We start from the raw sequence: 22,232 nt of genomic DNA on the forward strand, positions 1-22,232 counted from the left end.
AGAGGACCTGAATTCAAATCTCAGCACTGATGTGGCAACTTAATCTGCCTTTTGTGCTAGTTTTAATGAATCAGTACCCTCTTCTGTCCTTCAGGACACCAAGCACAAACATGGTACACAGATGTATGCAAAGAGCTGTGCATATAAAAGTAGTAAATCTCAACAACAACAACAATGGCAAAGAAAAGGAAAAGAGGAAGTAGTTCAGTAAAAGCAAGGAAAGTGATGCTTTCATGAAGTGTCTTTAATTCTAAAAATTGGATTTTGTTAGCACTCCAGTTGGTGCCATGAACCTGGGAGAGCAGGGCCTAAATATAAGGCAGACTAAAGTCTCATGCAATAGCCAATATTATTCAGATCATCAGACAATTTTTACTCTAAAGGTTAAGAAGCATTGCACGAGTAAGGTGTTTAGTTTCAAGGACAACCCACACTTGGCAAAAACACATTTCTTTCATAGAGGCACGTGAATAACAACAAGTTAAGTAAACTCATTCCTATCTCCTATACCTGGGAGGAGCATAAAAAACATTCCAAGAGCAGTTCTATGTTTTGAAGAAACTAGGGTCACAAGACTCTTTTGTCTTGTTTTCTCACAAGCTTTCAGAATTCTCACAGGACTGCATTCTTGGGCTGTACTCTGACAGTTTTAACTTGCTACTAAGATACTTTTTAGCTCAATAAGCAATACAGCTTCATCATATCACAAAATAGTAACATTTGAACAGAAAATTTTCTATGATCCTCTTTCTGTTTGTTTGTTTGTTTATTTATTTAGAGATAGGGTCTCTATGTGTTCTGGAATTACTTAGACCAGGCTATCCTCAGCTCAAGAGATCCTCCTGCCTGCCTCAGGAGTGCTTAGATTAAAAGCGTGTACCACCATGCCTGGTTTATATGACCATTTTTGTAACCCACATATGATTACTTGCACACATAGCAGAAACTGTTTTAGCTATTCACTGGACATTATTTACCCAAGAAACATACTAATGTTCTTTCTCTGCTTGCTTTTAGATTACATATCGGTTACGGCACCTTCTTCGTGCAAGGTGTGATGCTTCTCCTGTGACCAACAACACCATCCAGTTTCACTGTGATCCTAGTTTCTGGGCTCAAAACATTATTAACCTGGGTAGGCCATTATGTGCATTTCCTCTGTTTGACTATTTTGGTGCAGAGCTCTCATTGGTTTTGACGTGTTACTGAATATAACATCGCCATCCATTATCTTGCTTTACAGTGTGTCATTAATATATTCATATGGTAACACAGATGCATGAATATATACATACTTGTTTTGAGGTGATATGTATGAATATTAGCTTATAGGGTATCTAAGTTAGGAATTTAGGAGTGCCTCTCCTTCCCGTAGAATTCTGTTTGTGTTTTGTGTTTATTTTATTTTATTTTGTTTTGTTTTGTTTTATTTTTCAAGACAGGGTTTTTCTGTAACTTCGGAGCCTGTCCTAGAACTAACTCTTGTAGAGCAGGCTGGCCTCAAACTCACAGAGACCAGCCTACTTTTGCCTTTCAAATGCTGGCATTAGCCAGCCCAATCTAGTTTTTAGGTAATTTAACTTTACAAGCACAAGATTTGTAGGTGAGAGCACAATACCCTACCCCTACCCTAACCCCCAACCCCCAACCCCAACGCTTTTCAGAATGTTGGACAGCAGTGTAACTTTAAAGCCTCTAGTGGCTCAATTGTTCCTCTTACTTACAGACTTTTCTTTTCCTCCCTTAGTTCCCATTTTTGGGGTTTGTTTCGGGTTTTATTTCTTTACATGGTCAGATTATAAATTGTGTGAATGCAGAGAAGGCGGCCAAGGGAGAGGGGTTTTAAGTAATTGATGGGGGGGGGGCATACAGTCTGAAGTATTAGAGCTCAATGAGTCAGAAAATAGCATCTTGGCAACATTAGGAAGCAAATAATCCTTGCAAACAGTGCAGTCAAAAGTTACCACTAAGCTTTCTTGTTGCTCTTTTAAATGAATGAAAATATTCTTGCTCTTCAGCTTCATCACTGGAAATGATACAAAGAAAAGCTCAAAAGTTCCTTAGACATTGTTTCTCAACAACCAGTATTTCCTTTGGCATCTTGGGTTCCTGGATTTGTTTTAGAATCGTCAAACATGGTTGTTCTCTCACCCCCACTCCCACCCCCAAGACTAGATTATATGTGAGAAAGGAAAAGGAGCTGAAGGGGGAGTCGGTGCTTTGATCACGTTGTACAATGGGAAAAGAAGAAATAGGCTCAGACGGCTGTCATCCATCTGACAATGGCAACCATACAGAACAACAGAAGAATGATGCGGGCCAATCTGAGACACGTGCATAGCCGTTTGCTTATCAGTATATAGCCAGTGTCTGGACTCAAACACTTCAGCCTGCCTCACTAAAAGAAACAGCTTTAGAAATAGAAAATGTGGGATAGGGAGAAGCCTGATCTTAAATCTTACTATTTTTTAAAGAATTAGTATTTTTTCATAAAAAAATTTTTATGGTAAGTTCACATAGAATATTCATAAAAACCTCATTTGGGAGCCTCTATTTTTTAATAGTTTAGAGGGGTTCCTGCATCCAAAATTCTTTGTCAGTTGAAGTTCAACTCAGCAACCATATAAAATGTGGTGTTTCACCCATTAAAAAAACTTACCTTGTTTCTTTCTCTTTAATTAGGTTCTTTAGTAATCGAGGATAAAGAGAGCCAGCCACAAATACCTAAGCAGAATCCTGTCGTGGAACAGAGTTCACAGCCACCAGGTGGTTTACCTTCCAACCAGTTATCCAAGTTCCCAACACAGATCAGCCTAGCTCAGTTACGACTCCAGCATATGCAGCAACAGGTAATGGCTCAGAGGCAACAGGTGCAACGGAGGCCAGCACCTGTGGGTTTACCAAACCCTAGAATGCAAGGGCCCATCCAGCAACCTTCCATCTCTCATCAGGTAAATTTGGAAGCAGGCCTGTCCTAACTTAGTTAACTGTAGTGTGATTGTGTTCAGCAGATTACAATTACCAATACCCCCACACACTGCCCTTCATTTAGATACTAAAAATTGACTGCATTAAAGGATCCTTGATCTAACCCCTAGTTTTTAGTTCAGCTCGAAACTGATTTATTTGCTTGCTATTATCTATTTTCAATCCCCTGCATTGTCATCCAATCCTGGCAAGGAATAAATGTTTATGTTCCCAAATAACTTAGGCCTGTGATGGATGAGAAACAACTGTGTACCTCTGATTCCTGTATGGATACATGAATCTCTTTGGAGGTAGTATTTAGAAACCCACACTGCATTCTAGGAACTAGGGCAATGTACAGTAGAGGAAGTCAGGCAGCCTGTTAGAATCCTTTCTTTTCAGCCTTTTACATTTTTCCTGAGCAAATCCATATACTATTCCAATTCTTACTAGATGTGTAATCTGTCATTTTTCAATCCTTTTCATTTTTGGCATGTGTATGCATTGTATGGTGAACAAGTGTTATCTGTGCATGATGACATGTACAGGTAGCCATGCACATGTCATATGTGGAGGCCTGAAGTTGACATCAGTATCTTCCTTTATTTCTATCCACTTCACTTACTGAGGCATAGTCTCTTGCTTTGCCCAGGGACCTCACTGAGTTAGCTAGTCCAGCTAGCCAGCTTGCCCTAGCTCTGTCTTCTGGTGCTGAGATTATAAGTCATCCTTCATGCCTACCCCCATCCCGCTGTTTTATATGGGTTCTGATGATCTGAACAACACTCAGCAAGTGCCCAATTCACTGAGTCATCTCTCCAAGCCTTCCAATCCCATTTTCGTTTTAGCCATCCTGTTTAGGTTAGATATGGACATACCTGGATGAGTAAAAGCCTGGTAAGGAGTTCATCCAGCTCTTTCATAGAATTTACAACTTTCAGTTAATTTATATTCTCCCTGTTTGGACAGGGGTTTGTAATGAGTTTGGTAAATGACGCAAATGAACTGGAGTTTCATAAAAGTCAATCTTGTGGACAGAGCTATGCTAAGAATTCTCATTACATTTTGACAACAAAAGCAGAAAGGAAACAGGGATAATACAGATGAATAACTGATAAAAAAGAAATATTAGTTAATTAGGGAAGAAGCTGTTTTATTAGTAGTTTACTAATACTAGGATATATAATGTGTTTCTTTATGGAAAAATATCTAAGTGGCATAGACTTTTGAATAGCAGTTTAGTAAACATTAAAGTATCTTTCAAAGAATTCTTCAACCCAGTTGAGAGTTACAGACATTCATGCTTTTGTGGTTATTTGCTGGAACCCAACCCAAGCCCCTAAAATGCTAAAACTAATGTTCTACCACTAGTTTTTAACCAGAAAAGGAGTTAATCCATCATCTTAATTAATTGCCTTTTTACTAAGAAATAACAAAAGCAGCTGGTCAGTGGTGGCACATGCCTTTAATCTCAGCATTCGGGAGGCAGAGGCAGGCAGATCTCTTTAGTTCAAGGCCAGCCTGGTCTACAGAGGAAGCTCCCAAAGAGCTCTGCAGAGAGACTCTGTCTCTGAACATCCCCTCCCCCCAGTTTTATCTGGGTTTTAATAGTCTTTTGGGCTTGTCAGAAATATTCTTCTAAATGAACCCAACTGTAGTGTAGCAGTTCAGGAAATGGGTGGACTACTTCCCTATACCTTGCTCACCGGTCAGCATCATAGTGGTAGGCAGGGTTAGCATTTAGTCCCAGTGCTCTGGCACCAAATGTCATTTTTGGTTGAATTATTGTGTTGAGCAGTTACTGTGAGGATGAAGCTATGGTGACAGAAAGCTATCTCTTCTCCCTGAGAAACCATTTGGGTGTTTTTCATTAAAGTTTAGAAAATCTCTACTATAATTCCTCACTGGTTTCTGCTTGTTTTTTCATAGTATCAAACCCTCATGTCATAAATTTTCAAGGAAAATCAAAAAGAGTTGTTAGGGTTTCTGGCTTGTTCTCTGTGTAGTTGACCACTAATATTGTTTCTGCTCCTCCCCTGTTGGTCCAGAAACTCCGTAAATCTGTTTTTCACGGGTTCTGTAATATAGTCTATACTAAGGGAGAAAGGAGGAAAGGAAGCAGTTAATTTAGAGTAGGGGAGTAATTTAAAAAGTAGGAAAAACTAGCAGGGAGGGCAGAGCTGTACTTTATGCCTTTTGCCTTCACAATGTCAGAGTTTAAGGTGTTGCTCCGTGAACCTTATAGATAGTAAGGAATTGTTTCTCTGTGGATGTGGGGAGAAGTATTCCTCTCTAAGAAGTTCTAATCATATACATTGATGGTATCTTAAACAAAGAAGCAACAATTCCTGACTGTAAAGACAGTTGAGTGATCGAGAAGAGACTTGCACGAGAGTGCGGGGTTTGTAAGACTGCTCACAGGTGTTCTTCCTTACCCCACCGCCTCTGCCAGGAAAGCTCCCTTCCTTCCTCTTTGTCCTCTTTCCTTCTGCTCACCCCATCCTTCCTTTCCCAGTCACTGTTTCCCCTTCACCTTTTAAAAATAGATTACTGCCATCCTCCCCATTGCTTCTTTGGTCTTAGTGTGGCAGAGCTGCTAGCCTTTGGGATTTTACACAGGAAAGGTCTGGGCCCCTCGTTAGGAGGCTCTTGTTACTGCAATGCTTTCATTTCTTTCTTCTAGCATCCGCCACCACGTTTAATAAACTTTCAGAATCACAGCCCTAAACCCAATGGACCAGTTCTTCCTCCTTATCCTCAACAGCTGAGATACCCACCAAACCAGAATATACCACGACAGACAATAAAACCCAACCCCTTGCAGATGGCGTTTTTGGCTCAACAGGCCATAAAACAGGTGTGTATTACCTTTCTGTGCAGTTGCTTCTGTGCTGGTGTTCTTTGTGTGTCAGATCATAGGAACTTACATATGAGAGATGAAGGCCGCTTGCTTGCCTTCTTAAATAAAAATTACAGAGTGTACTTAGAAACAGATCTGTGGGGTCAGAGATACAAAAACACATCTCAGTGCTTTATAGTCAAGAAGTCCTTGCATACTTTGTTAAATCAGGGTCTGATTTAATATCCTCAGGTTTTAATACTATTTAAAAATCCATACCTGTTCTATTTCATCATTATAAGTAAGGTTTAAATTGTTGCTTGGCATCAAATTCTGTTTATTTTCCTAGTTAATGACCTTGCCAACTACATTATTTTTAGATCTCACTCCAGCTATAAAAATATGAGTACCACCAGGTGATGGTGCGCAAGCCTTTAATCCCAGCACTCGTGAAACAGAAGCAGGCGGATCTCTGTGAGTCTGAGCCAGCCTGGTCTACAAGAGCTAGTTCCAGAACAGGCTCCAAAGCTACAGAGAAACCCTGTCTCGAAAAAACATTGACTAAATAAATAAATTGATGGGTACCTTGCTGAGTTATTCTGAAGTATATAAAAATACCTGGCACATTTCAAACATTCAACTCCTCTTCTTCCCCCTTTATTAGATTGTAATGGGTTAACTATTGCCTTCTGCCAGTGACCAGTACCAGGGACTTCATGCTATTGAGCACAAGAGTGCTTCTGCTGTCATTCTAGGAAACTTACTGAATGGTCCAGCATACAGACGACAAAGCAGGGACAGAGAAGTTTACAGGGTAGGGTATTTCTCATCACTACCATCAGCTGTGCTCATGACACAGACGGTCTGGTCTCAATGCCAGTTTGGGGCTGTTTGCTAAGCTGCATTTGTAAGGCGATAGAAAACATCTTGGCATTCCTACCAGGGGACAAACAAAGTTCTTTAGGAACAGAGTACACGTAGCAGGATGCTTTGTGCTTCAGCAGATACTCTTTTTTTCTTAAATATTTTCTGGACATAAATGAGTAAATGAGCAAATAAACCAGGACAAATACTTTAAGAAATATGATTATGTATTTTTAAACTTTGTAGAATCAGATTTATAAATGTTACGTACTTTTTTAAAAGTTTATTTTTTTGTATGACTGTCAAAGATGTAGAAGTAGGACAATGCTCTTGGCACAATTGCTGTTTGAGGTCAGAAGACATACTATAGGAGTCTATTCTGTGCTTCCACTGTGGATTTAAGGGAGCAGGTTGTCAGGTGAAGACACACTGTAGGAGTCTGTTCTGTCCTTCCACTGTGGATTTAAGGGAGCAGGTTCTCACACGAAGACAGACTGTAGGTTTCTGTTCTGTCCTTCCACTGTGGATTTCAGTGATCAAGTTGTCTGTCTGCCTTGGCAGTAAGTACCTCTGTGTACTGAACCACTGACTTCAGAAATTAGTTTTATGCATAAATTCACCAAATTGTAACATGGTCGTGTAGTAGATACTTCATGGCTAGTAAGAAGCTAACCTGTTACAGAATTTTTGTGAGAGAGTATCTCATTTTTGTATGTGTTTTATCTTATACAAAGGTATCCAACAACTGTGATTCATTATTCTTTGAGGGGGAGGAAGAACAGATGTATAGGGATGAGATAAAATTATTGAATGTATAGGTGCTGAAGATGACATTCACGCTCAATTTTATATATTTTTATATGTCGTTTTCATAGTTATGTATGTAAGATTTTTCAAAACATGATGTTTCAGAACATTATAGTGTCATCCATATACCATTGATTATGTGTTTGGGAAGTTTTTCTGTTGAATAACCTTGGGATAGCATTCAATCTGTTCCCAGCCCCATATTTTATTCTGAAAATTTTCATGTTTTTCAAATATACCAAATATTGAAATATAGGGAACATCTTGTTCCCCTTAGTACATACTAACTGAATGCCTTTTTAATCTAACCATCATCAGTACCTTATTTTGTGTAGGTTTTATAGCAACCAAACAGCATGATTCAAATTTGTACCTTTCAGCATGCCTAGCATTATCTTTGTGTTTATCTTAACTTCTAATATGAATGAGAAGACTTTTCCTCAGAAAGGCTTAACTACCTGTTCATATGTTAAAAAACCTGACATCCCTATTTGTGGATCTTTTTTTTTTTAGGCATTTCATGTAGGGACAGAAGAAAATATATATCTTAATTCTCCATCTTTACTTTGAAGGTGTTCTTTGTATGTTTATTGTTTCTTGTCTGTTTCATTTTCTGGTATATACTAAATATTCTCTGCCAGAAAAAAAAAACTTACTTATGTTTTGATCTGATTGATGTGTGTGTACATACACATAATGTGTTTCTTCTCTCACTTGTTCTTTCCATTCCAATAACATTTGAGCTGAAATAATAAATAATAAATTGAGCTGAAATAAACTGTGTCTTCTGTCTTCCGTACCCGAGTGACTAGTTACACTAATCTGTTTTCTTCTCTTCTTGGTACTCCAGTGGCAGATTAGCAGTGGACAAGCTCCTCCCACAACTGCCAGCAGCTCCTCCTCTACTCCTTCCAGTCCCACAATCACAAGTGCAGCAGGGTACGATGGAAAAGCTTATAGTTCACCCATGATTGATCTGAGTGCACCAGTGGGAGGGACTTACAATCTTCCATCTCTTCCAGATGTAAGTTTATGGAAAAGCTGTACTAATAGCTTCCTTTGAAAACTGTCCGTGAATCTGGTTAGTACTCAGTCCTTGCATGTTTAAATTAAGAAATGGATTAATCCATAGGGTCTTTAACTTTGACAAGTGACTTTTTAAGAATCATAAGATTAACATAATAAGATTTTTAAGACTCTAAAGGCAGAAAATGTAGTGTTCTGTTGCCGGTTCTCCACATTTTCGTCATTTGTTTTGCATTTTATTTTTTAAAATTTTATTTGTTTATGTGTACAGGTATTTTGCCTATATGTATGTCTGGGCACAGGAGTGCTTGATGCCTTTTGGGGGCCAGAGATGGAATCAGATCCCTGAGACTGAAGTTACAGATGGTTGTGAGCTGCCATGTGGGTGCTGGCAATAGAACCCCAATCTCCTCTGAAAAAGCAACCAATGCTTTTTTTGTTTTCCCCTGCAAGGTTAGGTAATTTCAATGTCATGATGTATCCACAACCAAACTTGAAACATTAACACTTTTGAAGTATTTTACACAGTTTAGAAGGAATTATCTGTAAGATTATGAAAGACCTTTTCAAATTTCTTTGATTTTTTTTTTAAATCCAAGATCAATTTTTTTTTTAGTAATTGGATTATTAATCTCATGAGAGTCGTTTCAGTTTTTACAATGCATATATTCTAAATGGGGAGAGTGTACTTTTTTCATGCATACATCAGACAGGCAAACTTAGTCTAAATTTTATATTTTATCTTGGTTTCCGGATTATTCCACACTATAAGTTATTTTTATTACATTAAGAAACCAAATCCTTTATGCACCATCTGGAAATTAGTAACTAAAGTAGTGCCTAAGAATATTAAAATACAAAGGACCTTGTCTGCTTCCTATCCCCCACCTCCCACCACCACAGAAGAGAGAATCCACAGAAAATGAAAATATTCTTCCATATTATTTCACTATGCACATTTTACCTTGGAAGTTTTCTTGTAAATTGAAAGTGGTTTTGCAAAGTTAATTTGCCCTGAAATAATTTATTCTCTTGGAAGATTGATTGTTCAAGTACTATCATGTTGGACAATATTGCAAGGAAAGATACAAGTGTAGATCATGGCCAGCCAAGACCTCCGTCAAACAGAACGGTGCAGTCACCAAATTCATCAGTGCCATCTCCAGGCCTTGCAGGTAAAACCACCTTTTGGATTTGTAAATGTTTTCTAGTTTTTACTCATTTTACTTAAAATAATTAAAATTTTCTCTCTGCCCCATTTTTTAAAATATCATTCTAAAAATGGTAATGGTAACTATATCTTGAGGTTTCTATATATGTTTGTGTGTGTGTGTGTGTGTGTGTGTGTGTGTGTGTGTGTGTGTGTGTGTGTGTATTTCCACTGGTATGCCGTAGTGCATATATGTAAGTCAGAGGACAAACTGGCGTTGTTTTTCTCCTTCCACCAAGTTGCAGACCTGGTGACAAGTGCTTTGACCCGCTGAGCCCATCTCACTATCCTGAGTTTTTATGCCAGGTAAAACTAGTATTCACGAAGAAGGAAACAAAGATTAAACTTTTATACTTTTTCGTTTCAGCAAAATTTATTGGCATTATAGCAACCAATGAGCAAATTTTTCATCACACCCTCGTTAATAAATTTAGTTGTCTGTGAAGTAGTCTTTTCTAGAATATAATTTGTCTAGAGTCAAATTTTATTAAAATACACAGGAGAATGGTCTTTGGTTTGTTTGTTTGCTGTTGTTTAGTTGTGTTTAATAATGGCTTAATATAAGGAGGTTGAGAGATAGCTCAATGGTTAAGAGCACTTCCTGCTCCTGCAGCAGACCAGGGTTCCCAGCATCAACATGGTAGCTTACAACTGCCTTGCATTGCACACATGTATTATATTTATGTACTTGCAGGCAGAACACTCAATTCACATTTAACTAAATGTTTTAAACAATATTATTTCATAAGCCAGGTGGTGGTGGCGCACACCTTTAATCCTAGCTCTTGGGAGACAGAGGCAGCAGATCTCTCTAAGTTCAAAGCCAGCCTGGTCTACAGAGCAAGTTCCAGGGCAGTCAAGACTACACAAAGAAACCCTATATCTAAAAACCAAGTAATAATAATAATAATAATTTATATGTCTACTTGCTTCCTGCAAGAAACACTCTTCATATTATTCCTGGAGACTTGACATAGCAGGTATTTGTTGTGTGACTTCCTGAGGAGACATTTACAGATACATCCAGATAATGTGCTGGTGACAAGCCAAAGAAAGAATTGCATGCAAGTCTAGCCCGGTGAACCAGTGAGCTCCCCATACCCTACCCAGCAAAGCTGGGTCCCAGTTTGCAAGCCCCTCACCAAATTATCTCTTCTGCCCCAGCACTTGCCTACATAGTAAATAACTTTCTGTATCTTAACTTCTTGAGCTTCCTGAATTTTAGTAGCTTCATTAGCCTCATAGTTTTTCCTCATCTTCCTGAATCTTAGGAAGTTCCTTTTTCCCTGGAGGAGAGATTGTTTCAGGTCTGAGGAAGTTAGCCAAACAACAGCATCTATCTACAAGGAATATTGAAAAGGGGTGAACTTAATTATTTCTGCAATGCTATAAAAAAATAAGGTGTTTACAAAATTTAAGTGGAGAGTCTTATTTTAAACATGAATATACAATAGAATAAAGGACAAGTGCATATGAATAAATTAGGATGCTCTTGGTGTTGCTGAAAGACACATAATTAAGTAATCCCTACACGGTAAAGACAGCCAACAAAACAGACTAAACAGAAGTATTTCCTCTCTCCACTCATCATAAGAGTCTAAACAGAATTTGGTTTCTCACTACTGAATTAGCCAAAATTTGAACAGTGGTGATACCATTGATGAAACAGTCATCAGGTATTTTCATGTGTACTGATAGTATTGTAACTTGGCAAAACATTTCTGAAGGCATTCTGGCAATAATCTTAAGACTAACATATATCTACTATAGACTATGCCAGATTACCACGTAACCTATACTGCCTCCAGAGTATATTTTATTTAATGTTATTACTTAGTTATGTGTGTGTGTACACATGTATGTAAGTACCACAGCATGCACATGGAGGTCAGAACAGCTTATGGCGATCTGTTCTCCTGTTCTACCATGTGAGGGTCCTGGGGATCCAGCTTAGGTCATCAGGCTTGGCAGCAAGCAGATTTACCTCCTGAGCATAGACTCTTTTTTTATGAGAGCAGTTCAGAACCTCTTCTTTTTTTTTTTTTTTTTTTTTTTTTTTTTAGCTGTTTCATGTCTGAATCTAACTTTCACTTCTCCCATTACTTGTTCTCATTTGGTTCCAGAGATTGGGCTCGGGTTGTCAGGCTTGCTGACACATACCCTAAACCTCTTCGCCATCTGCTGTCCCCTTGACCACCTTATATATCACCCCTTTCTCTTACGTAGTTCTCACTGGCACTGGAACCCTCTAGCTACTCTACTGCAGAAAGGACTTAGGACTTCAGCCTGGGAGGAAGTAGATGGGCAGTGATGCAAGTGATGCCTAGGCCTTCTCACTGCTCAAGAGTCAGTAGTGCCATGACCGTAAACTTTTAGTGTAACAAAGTATTAAAGATAGGCTTATTGTTTCATAGAATTAGTGTTCCTGGTTTTGGTAAAAATTTAAGTGAATTATAATTATGTTATATATTATAACATAATTATAATTCAACCTGAATGCATAATTGTTAATTCACCTAGGTATGTCTATTTCCTTTTCCTCAGGACCTGTTACTATGACTAGTGTCCATCCCCCAATACGTTCACCTAGTGCCTCCAGCGTTGGGAGCCGAGGAAGGTAAATAGATTTAACTGTATACACTGGCATAGTCTTTCCTCAGTATCCACGAGAATTGGTTCCAGAACCCATCTGAATATACCAAAACCTGCAGTTGTCCAAGTCTTTTATATAAGGTAGTATAGTATTTGAATGTAACCTGCATATACTTTTGTGTATGCTTTAAATCATCTCCAGGTTATTGATTGTGCCTGATTCAATGGGACTGTTTTGTAAAACTTGTTTTATTGTATTGTCTAGAGAACAATGACACCACCCCCCTCCAAATAGTCTGCACATTCCCTCCCACAAGGCATTTTTCATCCATATATGTGAGTGAAGGACATGGACATGAAGAGCCAAATTTCTTGCAGTTGTTAGTTTTGATACTTGGTGCATCTTTTACTGTTAATTTTTAATTAATATTTTAGTACAATAGAGTGATTAAACTTGTACAACTTTTAGAAAGTATTTGTCTTAGTGCTAAAAAATAAGATAGAATTTGACATCATGTTACCAAAGACAAAAATAGTTTTAGTACTATGTAGACAGAGTTAGGAAAAAGAAGCAATGCTTTCCTTATGGAGTTTGTTGTTGTTACTGATGATGATGTTTTGTTTGTTTTAAGACAGGCTCTCACATGGTCAGGAACTCTCTTAATGTAGAGGGAGCTGGCCTTTTAACTTGTGGTGCTGCTCCTGCCTCTCTCTGAGTGAAGAAGCAATCTTTCTTTCAGTGTTCTACGACTGTTAAAATGATCTAACATTGGTTCTACTTTAAAAGAAATTCTATACAATTAAGCTTCTTCTTTAAGTTGTTATTTAGTTCTGCCTTCATTGTGTTTGAAAGTTACTGCTTGTGGTAAACCCCATTTCTTGCTAACATTTGAAAGCAGCGTTCTCTAGGAGGAAGTTTGCCCAAAAGAACAGAATGACAAATGGCACCGGGTTTCTGCCTTTAAGGAGTAACCACCAACAAATGATATTCTAGTGTCTTAACATAAACTGTGCCATGAAAACCTAGAGTTCTTATTGTCCCTAGAGTGCTTGTGACCAGACAGGAAACTGGGAAGACTGAAAAGATGTTTGACCTCAGATCTAGTTGAGCAGTCAGTTCCAGAGCCTTAGAATACTCAAGTTGATCTCACTTATCTTTTCATATACATGGTGAATCCATTTGAAAGGTTAGTCTGTAGGGCCTGTCATCAAGGAAATTTATGTTGATTCCACAATCATATTTTAACATCATTCACTGCTGATACAAAATAGCGTTATTATTGTGAAGTTACATTATTCCAGAATGTTCTTCAGCTTTCTATTTTTTAAGTTGTCTAATTTTGACTCTCCCTCTCCTTCTTTCTCCCTCACAGCTCTGGCTCTTCCAGCAAACCAGCAGGAGCTGATTCCACACACAAAGTCCCAGTAGTCATGTTGGAACCAATCCGAATAAAACAAGAAAACAGCGGACCACCTGAAAATTATGATTTTCCTGTTGTTATAGTAAAACAAGAATCAGATGAAGAATCTAGAACTCAAAATGTAATTACATCAGTGCTTTTAGTAATGTTGCCATTTAAGAGGCAAGAAAAGGGTAGTCCTGATACGACACCCACAAAGTAGACTGTAATACGTGAACAGAAGCTCCACGGAATTTAGATTCATCTTAGCAGAATAATCTTTGTGTCTGTCTCAGTTAAGGTCTCTCTTGCTGTGATGGAACAGCACACCTCCACAGCCGGGGGGGACGCGAGGATTTGTTTAGTTTACTCTTCCACTTCTCAGCTCATCAAAGATGTCAGGACAGGAGCTCAAAGCAGATCAAAATTTGGAGGAAGGAACTGATGCCGAGGCCATGGAGGGATGCTACTTACTGGCTTGTTGAGCCTGCTTTCTAATAGAACCCAGGACCAGGAGCCCAGGGATGGCATTGCTCATAGTGGGCCCTCCCCCATTAATCTCTCATTAGGATAACGAGCTTTGCCCACAGCTGGAGCTTTTTTGCTTAACTGGGCTTACCTCCTCTCAGATGACTCCAGCCCCTGTCAAGTTGACGTAAAACTAGCCAGCACAGTGTCTGAAGTTAACTTGAATTAGTAGCTACAGTAAACAGTCTTTACAATTCATGTGATTGACTTCCACACTGCTCAATTAGTCTTTAATTATCATAGGCATCAAGAGATTAAAAGGTCACTTTCAAAGTATGTGTACATACATACATACATACATAATGTTCTCTCTTTCGTTGCAGACTAACTATCCAAGAAGCATACTTACTTCCCTTCTCTTAAACAATAATCAGAGCTCTGCTTCTGAGGAAGCTGTGTTAAGATCTGATGCTCCTGATAGCACAGGAGATCAACCCGGACTTAATCAGGAAAGTTCCTCAAATGGAAAGCCTGAGTGGCTGGATGCGTCCCAGAAGTCACCTGTGCATGTCGGAGAGACAAGGAAGGAAGATGACCCCAATGAAGACTGGTGTGCAGTTTGTCAAAATGGAGGGGAACTCCTTTGCTGTGAAAAGTGTCCTAAAGTATTCCATCTTACTTGTCACGTGCCCACATTGACAAATTTCCCAAGGTAAAACAGTATTTCTCTAGAGTATAAAGCATGGGGTTAGGAGTGTGGCATAGTGCTGGAGCTTCTTGATTAGAGCACAGGGCTCAGGGTGCTGTTCCCCACTGCTGCAAGGAAATATAAAAAGTAACAGCATTTTAGAGGAAAGTGAATGTAGCTAGAAACAATGGCATAAAAATGGAAGAGGGGGACGAGGGTAAGGTGGAAGGAAGTTTTTTTAAGTGTAACATAACAAATTTTTGACAATTTTTAATAACACAAAACTTTTATAAAAATTAAATTTTATTTGGCACAAATTCATACTTCAAAGTCCTTAACACTGATCTACAGTTTCCTCTTCCCTGGTTCCTAGTCTCAGAAAGCTCATCTGCTGTGATAAACAATAATAGATCCTAGCTGGCCTTGGTGGTACACACTTGTAACCAACCAAGTATAGAGGAGAGAGGGGAGGAAGGATCAGAAGTGTGATGTTAGTCAGACCTTCGCATCATACTGCTTTGTGCCCAGTAGTAAGTGGTAATAGGTAGAGAATAAAACCCATGCCAAAGGAACGTGTCATAGACGGCCTGCACAGGGGGAGGGTGGAGAGCAGCCTGACAGACTCAGAACTCAGAGGTCCTTTATCCCAACAGTGGAGAGTGGATTTGTACTTTCTGCCGAGATTTATCTAAGCCAGAAGTTGAATATGATTGTGATGCTCCCAGTCACTCAGATAAAAGGAAAACTGAAGGCCTTACTAAATTAACACCAATAGATAAAAGGGTAAGTTTTTGAGCATTTCCACACTAGACTATTAGGATGGTTTTTGTTACATGTGTTGATTTTATACTGAGTTCTTTGTCTTTTAAGTCTCTTCACTTTGTCCTTTAAGTCTTCTGCACACAGAAGAATAGAAATTTTACATAATCAATAGTGTGCGCGCGCGCGCGCGTGTGTGTGTGTGTGTGTGTGTGTGTGTACGCACTCATGTGGACTTTTAACCCATGCCTCTACATGTGGAGGCTAGAGTTTGACCTAACAAGGCCTGTCACTGAACCTGAAGCTTACGGAGCTAGACTGGCCAGCCAGCAAGCACCTGAAAGTCACTTGTTCCCTCCTCCCTCACACGAGAGTTACAGCTGGATGCCACCATGCCTGGCTTTTTTACTTGGGTGCTAATGATCTAAATCCAGGCCCTTGTGCTTGCATAGAAAAGCACTTGACCCACTGAACCATAACTTCTTAATTAAACAAAAGAAAACTCTATTAGGTAGAAGTTTAAAATACTTGTTAGCTCAGGCTAACCTAGAACTCTCTGTGTAGCTCATGCTGACCTTAAATTCACAACATTCCAACCAAGCACATCTGATTACAGGTCACCATGTCCAACTTAGTTTTTTTATTTTTGGATTTTTTGCTTGGTTGGTTGTTTTTTTTTCTCTTGTTGTTACTGTTATTTCTTTTTGAGACAGGGTGTCATTGTTAGTCCAAACGTCATCAAATGGCGATCCTCCTGCCTCAGCTTCTTATCCCTGGATTTATAGAAATGAGCTACTGTGCCTAGCTTTAGTCTAAGCTTTTAAATTTTGCCTCCCTTTCTGTCTCCTCCCTCCCTTCCTCCCCCTCCTCCTCTTCCCCTCCCCCCCCCCTCTCTCTCTCTCTCTCTCTCTCATTTGTTTTTCAAGACAGGATCTCTCTGTAGCTTTTGGTGCCTGTCCTGGTACTAGCTCTTTTTTTTCTTAATCACCAATTGATTTTTTTTCCCTCAGGATCTTTTAAGAATTGACAACAAAATTGATTTTTTTTTGATTTAATGTTCCTAGAAATAATTCCATACTTTGACCATATGATATTTAACATTTAAGTATAATTTTTTAGTACTAAAGAATTTATCAAAATATATTTTTAAAAGAATTATCCATGTGGTGGTAACGTACACCTTCTATCCCAGCACTTAGAAGGCAGAGGCAGGTGGATCTCTGTGAGTTCCAGGACAGCCAGGGCTACATAGAGAAACCTGTCTGAACATTTGCCTCCCCCAACAAAAAAAGAAAGAAACAACATGAAAATTAACATTTAAGAGGGGGAACCTCCACTCACTGCCCATACTGCAGCTGTTGACTGGGAGGGTCTGAGAGGAGAGAGTAACAAAGCTCACAAGAGGACATCCCTTTTTGCAAGAAGGATCTTTAAGACAGGGCTTACAGGGAAAGGCTCTGCCACTACCTGGCTTCCTCCAGTGACTGCTGGTGCACAGCACACAGGCTAGAGTGGTGAGGGGTTCATCTTGAGGAACTTGAAACGTGTATTTTATAGTGAGTTTGGTTTATTCCCATAATTACAGGAACTCTCGTATCCATATTCCCCAAGCAGAACACAAAGATTGTTTCTTTCTTTTGATTTTTGGTTTTTCTAGACAAGGTTTTTCTGTGTAGCCCTGGCTGCCCTGGAACTCTTTCTTTAGACCAGGTTGGCCTCAAAATCACAGAGATCTGCCTGACTCTGTTGGGATTAAAGGTGTATACCACCACTACATGGCTAGATTCAGTGTTTCTTATGTATTCCTCAGGCTTTAATTTTTATTCTGAGGCCTGTGAATTCTTTTAGAAAATAAGCTGTGACTTTACTATTTTATTGTGTCTTTTTCATTAGAAATGTGAACGCCTGCTTCTGTTTCTTTACTGCCATGAAATGAGCCTGGCTTTCCAAGACCCTGTTCCTCTAACTGTAAGTATTGATGTCATTTGTGCATATTTATATGGTGGGATAATTATTTTAAATTTGATTTATGAGAACCTAATCTTTTATCATCTCAATTTCTTGTGGATTGTCCTGTGGGGGAGTGTGTGCCGGTGTTAGGGGAGGGTAGAGATCAACCTTGAATGTGGTTTTGTGAGGCAGGATCTTTCTGTGGGATTTAGAATTTATGGATTAGTCCAGACTGGCTCTCCAGTGAGCCACAGGACTCTGCCTCCACAGTGCTGCTGAGTTTGTAAGTGTGTGCTGTCGTGCCTGACTTTTACATGGGTACTTGTAATCAAACCCATGTCCTCATGCTTGCATGGCAAGTACTTTGCTGACTGAGTTTACTCTCCAGATTCCTAATCCTGGGTTCAATACATAGTATCCTAAGAAAAGTCTAACTTTCAAAAACTTAAAAATTTGAAATAGACATGGTGAGGGCCCCCTAGCCACAGGTCTGTATCCCTATATAGGGCCCTATAGGGGCCAGACTCAAGGGCAGAAAGTGGTTATCTCTAGAGAGATCTGCTGCCTATGTACCCCTGACTAGCCTGGAATTTGCTATGTAAATTAGACTGGCCTCCAACTCAGAAACCTGCCTGCCTCTGCCTCCCAGGTGCTGGGATTAAAGGTGTGCACCACTATGCACAGCTTAATAATTATTTTTTTATTTGATAATGAAGAAGGAGCATATAGGAGGCTTAAAAGAAAATGCACAGAAATACTTTCCATTAAAAATCATTATTAATTGGGTCATATGGTACTTCTGCTTTTAGTTTTCTGAGCAACCTCCATACTGACTTCCATAATGAATTGATTTATATTCCCACCAGTAGTGTAGAAGGGTTCGCTTTTCTCCATATCCTCATCAGCATTCCTTCTCTCTCTCCTCTGTGTGTGTGTACGCGCGTGTGTGCGCGTGTGAGTACGTATGCACAAGAATGTATTTTCATTGCTTAATGGAAGCCATTCTGACTGGAGTGGGGTAATTTTAGTTTTCACTTTCCTCATAGCTAAAGCTACTAAACATTTTTTTCCTAATGTTTATTTGCCATTTATAGTTCATCTCTTCTGGTTTATATGTCCAGAGGACACTATACAACAGAGGTGTTTGCACATTCACAGTAGCTGATAGAATAAGCCCAGCTGTACATCAGTAGGTGAATGGATTTAAAGAATGCTGTGTGAATGATTTTTAGTCATTAAGAATAAAATGGTCATTTTCTAGAAAATAGATGCAAATAGAAATAATCCTATTAAATGAAATATAGAAAGACGTTGCATATTTCCTCTCAGCTATGGGTCTCCTGGTATTCCATATTCATATATGACATGAAAACTGAAAGGATCTGGGAAATTAGGAGGGAAGACTTTGGGGATTGGAAAAAGGAATGTGGGCTAAAGGGAAGGAAGTGGGGATTGGGTCATGATACATTATATACCATACATGATACAATTAAAATTATCTGTATGATACCCAACACTATATACAATGGATATACCAATATAAAGTATATCAATATAAAGTGTTAAGTATTTTTTAGAAAAAGTGCCACAAAACCTGTGTACAAAGCACAGTAGGTACTTGCAGATATTGATGAATAGGTGTGTTTCTTGATTTTGTTTTCACCAGTAAAAAAAATAATGTGAAGAAAATAGCATGTATTATAGGACTAGATACAATTTACTTATTTATATTATAATAATTCATTTGTTTTATAAGGTGCCTGATTATTATAAAATAATTAAAAACCCAATGGACTTGTCAACCATCAAGAAAAGACTTCAGGAAGATTATTGCATGTATACAAAGCCCGAAGATTTTGTAGCTGATTTTAGATTGATCTTTCAGAACTGTGCTGAATTCAATGAGGTGAGATTGGGAGAGGGAACAGCAATGTGAAGAGTAATCTTAACCCAGACAGCTTGCCAACAGTGAGGTGCTCACAGTGTCTGTGTTGGTGTAAGTTTGCTGTGTTTTAGGTTTGCCCAGGGTATGAAAGAGGTTACTAGGAAGACTTACCCACATTTAATTTTTAGTTTTATCATGTAGTAAGTACAAATGTGAGATACCTGACACCAAGATAGTTTAGAAAATAAGTATTCATCATTTCTTCCTTTTATTTTGCAAACTGTGTACTTTTAGACTTTGATTCCTGTGTTTATCTCAAGATAGTAAGAATCACCAAAAAAGTTCTCATTTAACAATCTTCTCATGTCACTTTGAATGATGTCTTTCTTGTTGTTTGTTCTGTTTGTACTACAGTTTTTTCATTCTTGAGGTCCCTGCCCGTGATGACCTTATCTTCTTGGCTAATGTGATCCATCCCTATCATAATCACCTACTTTTTAAATGATTCGATAAAAAAGCCTTACTTATATCATTAGCTGGTCTTCTCTAGATTTTTGTGGCCTCAGACTGTTACTTGTTTTATATTAGTGATATCACAGTCCATCATTTCATAGCTGTGTGCCAAAAGGGAACAGAATTGACTAAAAAGGAGGGGTTTTTTTTGGTTTTTTTTTTTTTTTGGTTTTTCGAGACAGGGTTTCCCTGTAGTTTCTAGAGCCTGTCCTGGAACTAGCTCTTGTAGACCAGAACTCAGAACTTGGCCTCAAACTCAGAGATCCGTCTGCCTCTGCCTCCCGAGTGCTGGGATTAAAGGCGTGCGCCACCACCACCCGGCCTAAAAAGGAATATTTTATTGAGTAAACTGTCAACCTTTTGGTTTTTAATTACTATCTTTATTTTATCCTACAGCCTGATTCAGAAGTAGCCAATGCTGGTATCAAACTTGAAAGCTATTTTGAAGAACTTTTAAAGAATCTGTATCCAGAAAAAAGGTTTCCAAAACTAGAATTCCGGAATGAAGCGGAAGATAGTAAGTTCAGTGACGACTCCGATGATGACTTTGTCCAGCCCCGGAAGAAGCGCCTCAAGAGCGCAGAGGACCGCCAGCTGCTAAAGTGAGCAGCTCCAGGGCCATATGCTTTCTAAGAATATTTCCTTTACAAGAATAAAAACAAAAAAACAAAAACCCAAAAACCTTGTCAACATCGTGACAAAGAAGGTTTATGAGCTCTGATCTTTGCTGTTTACGAGACATTGGTTTCTATAATAACCCATTACTTTGACCTCTTGTCATCGATAATTTAAAAAAAGAGGAAGGAAGGAAATGTGTGGAAGAATAAAAGGAAGAAGAAACAGCAAAGAAAGAAAAGACATTCTTCCCACTTCTTGAATACAACATTCGGGAATAAAATCTACAATAGAAAATAGATTTTGAAGTAAGTTGAGATTTTAGTGTGATTTGAGTGTGTGTGATCATCCATTTTTAGAATATTAATGCCACTACCCATTAATTATGGCCAACACTAAGAGTTAGGTATAGTGTGCTTAAAAGCAACCCTCCCCAAAGACAAGTGGGAAGAAGAGTACTTTCCCGGGTGCTTGCTGGGAAGGTGTAGACAGATGCTATTAAGACACCTAGTGGTGTCCATGTAAGATGGCAAATGCATTAAAGAAAATCAGGAAAAAAAACAAATGTTTGCTTATTGTTTTTGTTTTTATCTTGTTTGTTGGAGATGTTGGGCATAGCAGGTCTTCAAGGCCATTCTTTCATGTATTTTCCAGATCTACCTTTTTGTTCAGCTTCCTTTAAGGAAGGAAGTGTGCATGTTAGGTGTTACTGTTTGGTTTTTGTTTCCCCCACTGTGTAAGTATGCAGGTGTGCTCGCAAAGCAGGCCCCATTGTTGTCAGTGTGCTTTTTACTCTGGTTTGTTTGTTTTATCCAGACAGGATCTCACTAGGTAGCCCTAACTATCCTAGAACTAAAACTCACTGTGTAGACCAAGCTGGCCTTGAACTCAGATTCACCTGCCTCTACCTCCTGAGTGCTGGGATTAAAGGTGTGCACCACTATGCCTGGCTCGCAGTGTGGCTTTTAGTAGTACCATCAAATATAAAATACAATAGGATACACCAATATTTGAAACATTTCTTCAACTTCTGCCCTGGTGGCCACCCACTTGAAAAGGCTTTCATTTGTCTCTATCATTTTAAGTGGAAAGTATGCTGTCGGGTTTGGGGGGTGGTATGAGTGGGAAAATAAATCACTTTTTCTGAAGCATCTTTTTGCTGGCTTTCTGATCACTTGTTTTTGTTTTTAAACAGAATTTCATATTTTATCATTGACCTGCCTTAATTTAAAATTTAATTTTCTTTCTGGGAGGAGAAAAATGGTTTATTCCTTTTCCTTGTTTAGTGGATTTTTGAGGGGGTGGGGGTGCTCAGATGAACAAAGCACCAAATGACATTAAGACAGAATAAAATTGTTAGACTGTTTTACTAGCCCAATATTTGACAAAATACAAGAACATTTTTAGTTTGTCATAAAACTAATAACCTTTAGTATTAAAAACATTTTAATCGTTTGACTAGAGAGTTTTTGAGTTGATAAAACACAGCTGACATGAGAATTTATTTGGTTGCATTGCCTCCCGTGAATTAAAATTTAGCTGGATGTGGTAGATGTTTTGGCATTATAATGCCAGCACTTGGAAGGTGGAGGCAGGGGAATCAGAAGTTCAAGGTCATCCTACCTAGGCAAGTTGAGTCCTGCCTATGC

At 38.8% G+C, this 22,232-nt stretch overlaps 1 protein-coding gene across 4 annotated transcripts in view; it reads left to right on the plus strand.

Moving 5' to 3' along the window:
- Nucleotides 1-21,734, plus strand: part of Trim24 (tripartite motif containing 24) — a 114,730-nt gene extending 92,996 nt beyond the window's left edge. For 3 of the 4 annotated variants that reach the window (XM_038317980.2, XM_038317982.1, XM_042054435.1), the window contains 12 exons: nucleotides 1,018-1,135; nucleotides 2,683-2,951; nucleotides 5,651-5,824; nucleotides 8,328-8,501; nucleotides 9,543-9,678; nucleotides 12,258-12,330; nucleotides 13,679-13,847; nucleotides 14,557-14,885; nucleotides 15,515-15,644; nucleotides 17,514-17,588; nucleotides 19,327-19,476; nucleotides 20,365-21,734. In XM_038317980.2, coding sequence (XP_038173908.1) covers nucleotides 1,018-1,135; nucleotides 2,683-2,951; nucleotides 5,651-5,824; nucleotides 8,328-8,501; nucleotides 9,543-9,678; nucleotides 12,258-12,330; nucleotides 13,679-13,847; nucleotides 14,557-14,885; nucleotides 15,515-15,644; nucleotides 17,514-17,588; nucleotides 19,327-19,476; nucleotides 20,365-20,574 — 2,007 coding nt within the window. In that variant the 3' untranslated portion in view covers nucleotides 20,575-21,734. The remainder of the gene's footprint in view (nucleotides 1-1,017; nucleotides 1,136-2,682; nucleotides 2,952-5,650; nucleotides 5,825-8,327; nucleotides 8,502-9,542; nucleotides 9,679-12,257; nucleotides 12,331-13,678; nucleotides 13,848-14,556; nucleotides 14,886-15,514; nucleotides 15,645-17,513; nucleotides 17,589-19,326; nucleotides 19,477-20,364) is intronic. The other variant, XM_038317981.2, reaches the window with a different exon arrangement.
- The last annotated feature ends 498 nt before the right edge of the window (nucleotides 21,735-22,232 follow it).

The sequence above is a fragment of the Arvicola amphibius genome, chromosome 2 (assembly GCF_903992535.2).
Source record: "Arvicola amphibius chromosome 2, mArvAmp1.2, whole genome shotgun sequence".
Lineage (NCBI taxonomy): Eukaryota > Metazoa > Chordata > Mammalia > Rodentia > Cricetidae > Arvicola > Arvicola amphibius.